General features: G+C 38.2%; 1 protein-coding gene across 4 annotated transcripts in view; it reads right to left on the reverse strand.

Moving 5' to 3' along the window:
* ryr3 (ryanodine receptor 3) overlaps positions 1-11,030 on the reverse strand; it is a 380,802-nt gene extending 369,772 nt beyond the window's left edge. For all 4 annotated transcript variants that reach the window (XM_072266800.1, XM_072266764.1, XM_072266754.1 and 1 more), the window contains exon 1: positions 10,943-11,030. In XM_072266800.1, coding sequence (XP_072122901.1) covers positions 10,943-10,990 — 48 coding nt within the window. In that variant the 5' untranslated portion in view covers positions 10,991-11,030. The remainder of the gene's footprint in view (positions 1-10,942) is intronic.
* Between the last annotated feature and the right edge of the window lie 601 nt (positions 11,031-11,631).

Raw genomic sequence — 11,631 nt, forward strand, 5'->3', positions numbered from 1 at the left:
CTGACGACAAAGAATAGCAAATATGTCTCTGTGAGGAAAAGTGGATTCTGATGGGAAAATTATTCTTTTTCAATTCTGATATAGAGACTTCAATCTGAAATGTGAGACTCTCTCTCTCTCTCCCTTTCTATTCAGGGATATTGTCCTGCCTATTGAGAAATTTTAGCATTTTTTTTACTATGATTGTCACTTAATCTTTCAGATACCTGTAAGTTTAACAGTAAACAATTTCCTACAATGATCTCATCAAGGAAAGACAAACTATCATATCAGATCCATTTCTCCTTCCAAATATTTTTTTAAAATGTTCATAGTCAACTGTCAAAACCACAAATATCTTAAAATTTTCAACAATGTTTACATCATTAAACAAATTTATGGCACATAAAAACTACTAAGAGAATTGCTAGTAGCTTTTACTGGAATTAGATATTTAATGATTTAATTATTATGTAATATTCTGAAGAGTTGTGTATTGATTGCCTGCTCTAAAGTTGTTTGACTTTAATTTGGTAAATTGAGCCCAACATTTTAATGAATGAAGCACTACAGGCAAAAAATAAATCAAATAAATACAACTTTTATTCTGACTTTTTATAGCTCCTGTTTTTTTTAAATATATATGATAGCTTACTTAGAGGTCCCTTGCTGTAAAATAAGGTGTGGCAGTGTGTTTCCTGTCTAGGAAAGTGTAACAAAGGTAATTTTTCTCAATTTCTTGCAGATCCATATTTTAAATCTTATTAGTATCAAATTTTGTTAGTGAGAGCGGAGAAAGCGACCAACTACAAAGTCTCAATAATAAATATTCAGTGTTTCTGAGGTAGCTAACAACTCATTTAATTAACATGCCTCAAAGGTCTATTAATCTAGCCATAAAACAGCTGATTGATAAAGCTAATCTATCCACAGGACTTTGCATCTTCCATCATAAATCTGCTTGACAAAAGCTCCCTATCTACATTATTAATTCTCATTTTAGAAAATGACATACATTATTACTTAGTCAAAGCAAATCAGCAGTTTAAAGAACCTCACGAGAAAATCTGAAATGGCGATAAATAAAATAACATTCACAATATCAGAGATGAACCAAAAGTATTGCATCAATATGTAAATTACAATGCATTCATAAATGTCTGATGCATTCATGTTATCTTCTCAATGTCTTTCTTCTGAATGTTTAAAAATACGGCACCCTATTTTCTTTCACGCATCTCTTACTAGGCAAAAAATGGCCCATTAATTATAATGTGGATTGTTGCTGATCAGGAGTTTTGCTGCTAAGGACTGCAAATGCAATCAAAGCAACATAGTTTTAAAGAAGTATTGGAAATTTGCCAATGATCACTTTTTTGTCTAACTCATTTCAATTAAAATGATCGAGATAAATTTAAGGGTCACCTTAATAGAAAATAATATATATATTAATCATTTCAGTTTTCACATATACATTGCCAGCAAAATCTGTTCTATAGTTTATATCATGTAAAAAATGCAGTGCATCTGACTGATTCTTCAAAGAGCTTTAACTTGCTATCAATAGGTTCCTTGAAGAAAGCAGTTGAATTATACAGTCCCAATGCCGACATTTATCCCCAAACTAATATCATGTAAACAAACATCTGGTCACTTGCAATGTTCTTATTTGTGGAACATTCTCAATGCAAGCTTGCCTGTTGTTGTTTTCTATATTGCCGTAGTGAGAGAAATCAAAATACTATAAATACAATGAGGTGTTTTATGATTGAGGCAGGCACCATTCAAAATCAGGTTTTCCTTTCTTTTATATCTTAGATCTTTTAAGATTTCTTGAGACAGAGGAGCTGAAAATGAACATTTCAACAACTTATGCAACTGAAAAGTTCATAATATAAGAAATAATTCACGACCTAGATTTTGCTGGATATGCTGGTGGTTCTAAACAGAACTAATCCTAGCAAGGGGGCAGCAGGGATAGCTGATATTATTGTGTGTGTCAGGGAGTGTAGTATGAGAAAAGTAGTGAAGAAATAGATTCTTGGATCCACAAACCTACGGATTTTAATTGAGCTTGTGGAGCTGAAAGGAAGGACATACATTTTTCTGAATTCATTTTTGTTTACTTTCATGTCATATCATAAAAATACAGAATAGCTACAGCACTAGAGTCAGCTATTCAGCCCTTAATACCTAGATCAGCTACGTGCTATTTTCACATTGCAAACTTTTCTCCGTAGCTCTGCAAATTTTTAGTTCACTATATATAAGACCTTAAGACATGGGAGCAGAATTAGGCTATTCAGCACATCGAGCCTGCTCCACCATTCCATCATGGCTGATCCCAGATCCTGCTCAACCCCATACACCTGCCCATTCTTCTAATTTGTCTAAGTCCTGCTGCAATCTCATTGCTTCCTCAGCACTACCTACCTCTCCACGTATCTTTTTATCATCTACAAATTTTACCACAAAGCCATCAATTCCAATATCAAAATCATTGACAGACAATGTGAAAAGTAGCGGTCCCAATACAGACCCCTGAGGAACACCTCTAGTCACTGGCAGCCAACCAGAAAAGGCCCCTTTCATTCCCACTCACTGTCTCCTGCCTGTCAGCCATTCTTCTATCCATGCCAATATCTTTCCTGTAATGCCAGAGGATTTTATCTTGTTAAGCAGCCTCACATGAGGCACCTATCAAATCCCTTCTAAAAATCCAAGTAAATGATATCCACTGCCTCTCCTTCGTCCACTCTGCTTGTTACTTGCTGGAAGAACTCTAACAGATTTGTCAGGCAAGATTTCCCTTCACAGAAACCATACTGACTTTGACTTATTTTATCATTAGTCTCCAAGTACCCAGAAACATCATCATCAATAATAGATTCCAACACTTTCCCAACTACTGAGGTTAGGCTAACTGGCCTACAATTTCCTTTCTTTTGTCTTCCTTCTTTCTTAAAGAGTAGAGTGACATTTTCAATCCTCCATTCCTATGGGACCATACCAGAATCGAGTGATTCTTGAAAGATCGTGACCAATGTATCCATTATCTCTTCAGCAACCTCTCTCAGGACTCTGGGATGTAGTTCATTTGGTCCAGGTGACTTATCCACCTTAAGACCTTTGACTTTGCCTCTCACTTTTTCCTTTGTAATAGCAATGGCAGTCACTGCCGCTCCCTGACACTCGCAAACCTCTGGCATACTGCTAGTGCCTTCCACAGTGAAGACTGATGCAATGTACCCATTAAGTCATCTGCCATTTTTTGTCCCCCATTACTACCTCACCAGCATCATTTTCCAATGGTACAATATCAACTTTCACCTCCTTTTTATATAATCTTTTGGTATCCTGCTTTATATTATTAGCCAGTTTGCCCTCATATTTCATCTTTTCCCTTCTTAGAGCTTTCTTAGTTGCCTTTTGTTTGATTTTAAAACATCCCGATCATCCAACTTCCCACTCCCTTTTGCTACCTTATATGCTCTTTCCTTGGCTTTTATGCTGTCCTTAATTTCCCTAGTCAGCCACGGTTGTCTACCCTTGCCATTTGAGAACTTCTTTTTCTGTGGGACATGTCTATCCTGCGCATTGTGAACTATTCTCAGAAACTTCAGCCATCTCTGCTCTGCCGTCATCCCTGCCAGTATCCTCCTCCAATCCACCTGGGCAAGCTCCTCTCTCATGCCTCTGTAATTTCCTTTTATTCCATTGCAATATTGATACATGTGACTTATGCTTCTCCCTTTCAAATTGCAGTATGAATTCAAACTACATTATATGTTAATATTCAGTACTTGTCCACTTCCCTCCTGAAGGCCACAACAGAACCTGTCTCCACACATCCATAGGCTGTATTGAAAAGATCTTTTTGCTTATCACTCTTAATTTTCATTTTCATTAATTTATACCTGTGATGTCTAATCCACCAAAGGGAACAGCCAGCCACAATCACTCATCACTTTATATTCTGAACCACATCTCTCCCCAGGCTTTACTTCAGAGAAAACACTCTCAGCCTCTCTGATTGATCCTTCTAAGTGTAGCCTCTCAACTGATAACTACAGTAATTTTTGAAAAGAATTTGTTGATATTATTCACTAACTTTTAAAAATGCTTCAATCATTTCAGGTTGCTTAATGATTTATTTCATTTTAAATATTTTATGTGTTTAGAAAGATTTGAAAATGCTGACAGTTTTCATAAATGGCAAAGTTAGATGGCAGGGACTTGCCAGCTGTCAAGAGTTCCAGAAGAGTTTCCTGAAGAAGACTTGCTCTGGCCTAACAAAGTCACACTTTTGGAGCAACACACACAAAATGCTGGAGGGACTCAGCAGGTCAGGCAGCATCTATGGAAATTAATAAACAGTAAACACTTTGGGCTGAGACCCATCTTCAGGACTGGAAAGGAAGTGGGTAAAATGCCAGAATAAAAGGTGGGTTGAGGGGAAGGAGGACTAGCTAGAAGATGATAGGTGAAGCCAGGTGGGTGGGAAAGGTAAAGGGCTGGAAAAGAATTAATCCAATAGGAGAGGAGAGTGAACGATGGGAGAAAGGGAAGAAGGAGGGGCACTGGGGGTGGGGGGTGTAATTGGCAGGTGAGGAGAAGAGGTAAGAGGCCAGAATGGAGAATAGAAGAGGGAAGGGAGGAGAAAAGAAAAAAAAAATACTGGAAGGAGAAATCGATGTTCACGAAGACTGATATCAAAAGAAATTGAACCTTTACATTATACCTTACATACATTTTAATGGAAATAGTAAATATAAAATAGAAAATTATGGAAATATTCAGCAATTCTAGTTTCATCTATGGAGGGAGAAATAGAATTAACATTAATTCCATTTTTTCTTCCACAGAAGATATTTTTCATGCCAAGAATTTCCAGTATTTTTTTTTTGTTTTAATTCAGATTTCTAGCTTCTGAGTTTTTTTTTGCTGTTTGACAAGAAATAGTATTGGGTGTGCAATATTCAAAAGACCTGTTAATTAGCATTCAGAACTGAGAAAATAAAAGCTTCCTGGGCACATTTTAGAGATATTTGGCTTAGAAAATGTCTCTAAGAGCAAAGTGGATTAAAGACTGACTGGATGAAAAATTAGCAGAATGCTATGCAGGCTCAGGCAAATGCTTCATATGCAGCCATCTACTGGAGTAATGTGCTATTGACCAAAAGATATACCCTAGAATTTAATCTATTGTACTATTCCAATCCAGAAAGATAATTAAAGTAATACATTTCATAAATCTGTTACTCAAAGTTTGTAACATTAACAGTATAATGAGTCCAAACATAAATTGTATTCTGTAGCTTTTTTCAATCTTGGACATTATATTTAATATCTGGCTAGATTTAGCTTTGGAAAATCACTGCTCTTCCCAAAATGGGCATATACTATCAACTCACATTCAAGTACATTGGACAGAGTCAAGCTGCACTGCTGTGATTCCCTCACTGTATTAGGCTCTGACTCAGTAAGTACTCCCTTCAACAACAAATTATATTTTAATTATTAGCAAACAACCACAATAGCTCTGGAAATTAACTTGTACAAGTGCTATACCCATTCTTCAGCAAGGTTTTTTTTTTAAAAAAGATATCTTTTTTTTAAATCTCTCCTAGCATGCTCTATCTTTCATTTTGTTTCTTTCTGGTTTGATTTGACATTAACACTTCTTTCATCACACTCAGTATTGCCCTTCAACTAGTCTTCAGTTAGGTTAATGGTCACTTGCTTGTTTGCCCTGATATTTGGATAGTTGGTTCACAGCAATGTATAGAAATACGCACAATGCTTGTGGCAAGTACAAGTTTAAAAAAAACATTCCTTTCAGTTGTTCTGAACAAAATCCAGGCTAACACTCGATTTAGTCAAATCTTGTTGATATGGGGTTACCATGATATGTATAAACTAGCTTGTAATCTGCCTCTATGTTGCATCACTTAATTACATGGGTCTAATTATAATCTTGTGTATTTCAGCATACAATACTGAAATACGAGTAATTAAGATGATTTGGGCTAATGAGGAAATATCCAATTATTATTTGCTGTCTGACTGGTAATGTTTTGGCAAGAGTAAATTAGCTTATTCACTCTGTTGTGCACAAATCCCATCAAACCATGGCTGGTTGCATAAAGGCTAATATAATGTGGAATGGTACAGTAAATGTGAGCTCAAGCTAGTTTTAATTGAAGCATCCAATAATCCCCGAGATGTGGCTACTATTTCCCCATGTGGGTCTTTGAAGATAAGGCAAAAGGTCATGTGCCTTTCTAAAGCTTTGTTTTTCAAAGTAACATATTCCACAATACAGTATTTGCAGTTCCCTGACCACAACGTCACATCTTTTCATTATCTTGATATTTTGGGCTGTATTTTGTAGCAATAACAATAGACCACATTGCTGATTGTTACTAATCATCAGCAACTTCAAATGTTTGCACATGCATAATTAAATCTATAAATCAGGACAATGCCCTGCTTCTTCAGAAGCTAAGTAATAATGGTAACTCTGAGAAACTCACCAGTGCATTAATGCATTAAAGCGTGTGCACTTCTAGCTTTCTCTGATACAGAAGTACTAAACACACCAGAAAAGCTGCAGTTTGCCAAATCTTGTGAAATCATATTCTCTGTAGCAGTCAAATGTTAATTACTGCCAAATTGTCACTCTGGTACTGAGAAATAACATTGGCAACTATACTGTTTTAGTACTTTAACTTATTTTGGCCAGCCATTCAAAAAAGCTTCCCCTCCCCTGTCTCCTGTACCTCTCCTTCATGCATTTTTTCTTCTCTATGCCTAATCTCAGTTTCTGTAGCCAATTCAGTATTGAATTTGATAACCTGAGACTTTGCATTTCAACTTCGTGCTACATATTAAAATGCTTCAGTTTTTTGGAGTAAGAGGTTACTCTGGCTTTCTCCTTCCTTCCTTTCACAAGTTGCTGATGATTTTTGGAACCAATTGCACATTTTATTTGACAAATGGATTGAAAGCTTATCGGTATATGCCAGTATAACAAAAGAAACAACAAACAATATGAAAGCTCACCACATAATGACTGGATTGCTAAAAAGTAATACATAGCAGTTGTGCTGTCATGAATACCTACCACAGGATTATGATAATCCACACTTTAGTTTGAACTGCCTTCTGTATAAATGTGCAAAACCATGGCCATTTCAAATATTACCCTTTATTGAGTTCTCCAATAGTAATAAACTTACATCAGCCAATCACACTAAGGACTTGTTACTAAATCAAAAAAAAAATTGCTGTTATGTTTAACAAACTTATTTTTTATTGTTTACAGGAAGAAAAAATTAAGCCTGTGGCATAAACATATAATTCATGTAAAAGATAAAGTTTCAAACATCTTAATATTAAAACAAATAACTTTGGAATAATTATTGTGAATGAATTATACTGGTGCAAGTAACATCTATTTCTCACAGCCAATAAGGTTTTCAACAAAAATTTTGTAAGTGCCATTAAAAACTTTTATACACTTCATTCGGTTGGGAGTTCGCTATTTCCAAGGGCTTGAAAGAGAGGGCCATTGACTTTGAGTTATCAATTCAGTGACTACAAGAAGACTTCCATTTGTAAATTTTAATTTCTATTTAGCAACACATCCTGCAAAGAAGCCAGGAAGTGTCGATTTAAACTCCCAGATCTCTGTATTGAGCTAAATGTATGCACTAACTACAAAAGCTCCAAAGAGATTTTAAGGCCTATACTGTATGACATAAAAGGCCATTCGGCTCAACATGTCCACATCAGTGTTTGCACCCCTTTCAAGCCTCATTTTCTTCTATAACAATTCAACCAAAACACCTCATGATTTTAGCAAGCTCCTTTTTCCTTTCTTGTGAAAAGGGATGCGAACCATTAGTCCTTTCCTGATGTGTTTGCATTTCTGCCATCATCCTTGTAGATCTTCTCTCCTAGTGCTCCCTGCATGCATGCAGTACTTCAACTATGTGGTACAGGTTTAACATACCCACCCCTACATTTGCTGCCAGCTTTATAGCGAGATAATAAATATACAGTAACTGAGAGTTTTGCCATCATCATAAGTGTGGGCTCTGAAATTACTGTAATTGCTCTTTATATATTTATCATGGTACTGAATAATTACCCCAGAAAAAGCATCACCAGAATCATGTAAGCTTTAAGTTGTTTTTTTCACCTGGAAAGAAAGGCTGGCTGCATTCACATTGAACTGATAATTGACAATGAATTGATAAACCCAATCTGATGGCATATGTGTTGCATTTTTTTCACTTAATTTAAATTCTGCATCAAAATGGTCCTACATGAGATAGGAGGAAGAAGATAGACAATTACTACCACCTTAGCAGAACTGGAGATGAGCAACGTACTGCAGCCAATGTCTACACTTTGAGGATGACTTGGGGGTGTCATGTTCCGGTCCAGCAATGCCCCATCTTGCTATAGTTCTTCTTCTTGTGCTGTTTTATGGCAGTTGGCAAACCAGCTTTAAGGTGCATTACCACCACCTGCTAGACTGGAGTGTGGATCATTGGATAAACAGAAGGGGAAAGAATTGCATTCCCTAAATTCTATATAATAAACCTGAGTCTTTCAGATACTTCATGATATGGATCTGTATTTCTCTTGAATTTCCACTTAAAATGTCTTCTATACCCACATCAGTTTTTTTTTGTTTATCTTAAGCACTCCTATCATCTTCACTCTTCCTTTTGGTACTTCTTACATTTTATCAATACACGTTCAACTGTTTCTGGTTGATTACAGTATTCACACAACCCAGTTGGATGCTTCCCTATTTTGTGTAATGTGTAATTAAGACTAGTGTGTCCAATTCTCAAACGACTGATGATCACTTCTGTCTTTCTATATCCACTTGACAATCTTTTGTATCTGACTTGCCTCTGTATTTTGTACAGTTGTCTCCCTGTTTCACTCTCATCCCAATGCTTCTGCCATGTCTCCTCAATACCTGTTTTTATAATGCTTTTAACTTCCACTTTGCTAAGAGGGATCTGGACCTCTATTACAGATGATTTGAGCCATTGTTTAGCTATACTATCCACCTTTTCATTACCCTCCACTCCACAATGACCATCTTGCTATTATCTCCTTGATTAGGTCTTAACCCCCTCGTCTGATTTCCAATTGTTCCCAGTTTTCATTAATTACAGTACACCTGCTTTCCATCAGCGAACTGAGGATAAGAACCCTGGCGTCACTATCATACCTCGCCAGTTCGTTGGTCTATTCTAGGGTGGGTAAATCTCGTTTCCTGATCCCTTAGGACTGTCAGTTCTAAGCTGGTAAACCTTGTCTCCTTGTAAAGATTCTCCTGAATACCTGTTCCACAATTCACAGCTACGCTAACGCCTCACAACCCTGTCTCCTTGCCTGTGTCCTGCTCTTGGGTTCGTCCCCAGCCACGTCCTTGCAACGGGGGGGGGGGGGGTATAAACTCCGAATGAGCTAAAATATTCCAGTCTGTTAAACTTTGCTGTGAATATAATGGCGAGGATACAAAATCTCTCTCCAGACTCCCTCACGAGGAAATCTGCAGATGCTGGAAATTCAAGCCATATACAAACTTTCTGGTGAACGCAGCAGGCCAGGCAGCATCTCTAGGAAGAGGTACAGTCGACGTTTCGGGCCGAGAGATGCTGCCTGGCCTGCTGCGTTCACCAGCAACTTTGATGTGTATGGCTCCAGACTCCCTCCTAGTTGCTCAACTACACAGGACATAGGTGCCTGATTCTTGAAATTGCTTTCCAATACTTTGTGGATTTGAATTGACTTGGATTAATCGGTTTTCGGACAATACAACTTTGATTTAGGTGTCCAAGTTTATCGCTGTGGTGGTAATGTAGCTTCAAGTGTCAAATACTTAATAAAAGGCTGGAGGATAAAATGTTATCCAGTTAACACCTCCTCCAACGCCTTTCCTTTGTCAAGTGATGATGATCTGTTCCTAGTTACTTCTGCTCTTGGGTGAAATTAGAAGTTGCTCTCCTCAGCATTCATCTCACATTAACGCCGTGTCTCGGCTCCCTCCCCAGCCCCAGCCCCAGCCCCACTCCAAGCGCTTGCCTGGGCAGTGGCCGGCCGGATGGTCCCGGAGGGAGCAACGTGCCACAAGGCACCTGTTGCGCGCGTGTGGGCCGCCAGCTCGTATCGTTTACAGTACAATACCGGGCAGCACATTCCCTACATACACCGCAGTCATCCCACTAAAAATAGGCAGAACCACCATGTAATGAAGTTGAGCTGCGTGCCGCTCTTCTCTTGGGAAAGCCCAGTGTCCGAGGAAATCCAGTTTGTGTAAGAGTTAGATTGAATTAGTCTTGACAGCTCAGCTTTAGGAAAGATCTACATTTCGCACATGCTATCATCAACCACTTACTCTATTAAGCACGTAATAGTACTTGTAACTTGTATTCTTTTAAAAATGCACCGTCTTTTTTTTAATTAAATAAGCGGCAAACTTCAAGCCGGTGTTAATGCGTTACCACGGTTCCCGGATAGCCGAGGAATGTTGCTAAAATAATCTCTTAGAAACCCATCGTTGGGGGATGCATGTTTTTAAATACTGTTCTACGTACACTCGTTAAATTAGATACAAGATCATCACTACCACCGTGGAATTTTGGTCTCTTATCCTTGCAGCGTGACATTAAGCGTCGTTGCATTGTATATGGCACTCCAAATATAATTCACTGGGGCATATTAAACAAAGGGAATAGCAAAATAAAGATAATCTAGTTTAGTATCGATCACTTTCCCAGTTGATTTTCACACCGTGCAAACTACACCACCGTGAATGCCATCAATTCGGGACCCACGCTACGTGATCGCACAGAATTGCTGACTTAAAATATAGATTGAGTCGCGTTCTCTTGTTTGTGTAGAAAAGGGTTATTTCAATAACGATACTCACAGTTCTGAGGAACTGAATTTCATCTTCCCCTTCACCCCCTTCAGCCATGGTTGTTGAAGAGCCGGCTGCGCTCACCCGCTGGACCCTTCGTCCCTCTACTGTCAGTAAGCCGTTGGTCTCTCGGTATTAGCATAAGACGGATCCATACATCCATATAGGGGAGCTTGGGCACGCCGTAAGCGACGACTGTCAATCAGCCCTCACTTTCATTGCATCTGCCCTTCCACGGGAAATTCCGAAACCAGTAAAACATTTGTCTTTGTGCTTTTTCTCATCAAGGGGAATTTGTCGTCCATCCAAACAAAACCCCAAATTTGTTTCCCTTATGTACTGAGCAAGAAACATAAAAGTGTGATTAATGCAACCCTTAGCTTCTCTTTACGATCTGCTCAGCGTGGATCACTTTGGGGGACTGAATGGTGAAAAAGAAACTATCTAGAAGCCTGCCTGATTCACGTACGAGCGTTTTAACCACCGCAGAGCCAAGAACAATTTCACCGAGGTTAGCTGTGGACATAATAGTTTTCCGCTTGCGCATATTGAAATAATCAGCTGCGTTCAGGTGAAAGATGGTAGGGAATCCTCACACAGCTCTGCGCTCCAGTTTAATTCTGCGTTTATAAGAACACCGCATTGAGGCTTCAACAACCGCTGCATTATGAGTTTGGAAGGATATTTTTAAAATTTCT

This window comes from Mobula birostris, chromosome 1 (genome assembly GCF_030028105.1).
Source record: "Mobula birostris isolate sMobBir1 chromosome 1, sMobBir1.hap1, whole genome shotgun sequence".
NCBI classification, from domain to species: Eukaryota; Metazoa; Chordata; class Chondrichthyes; order Myliobatiformes; family Myliobatidae; genus Mobula; species Mobula birostris.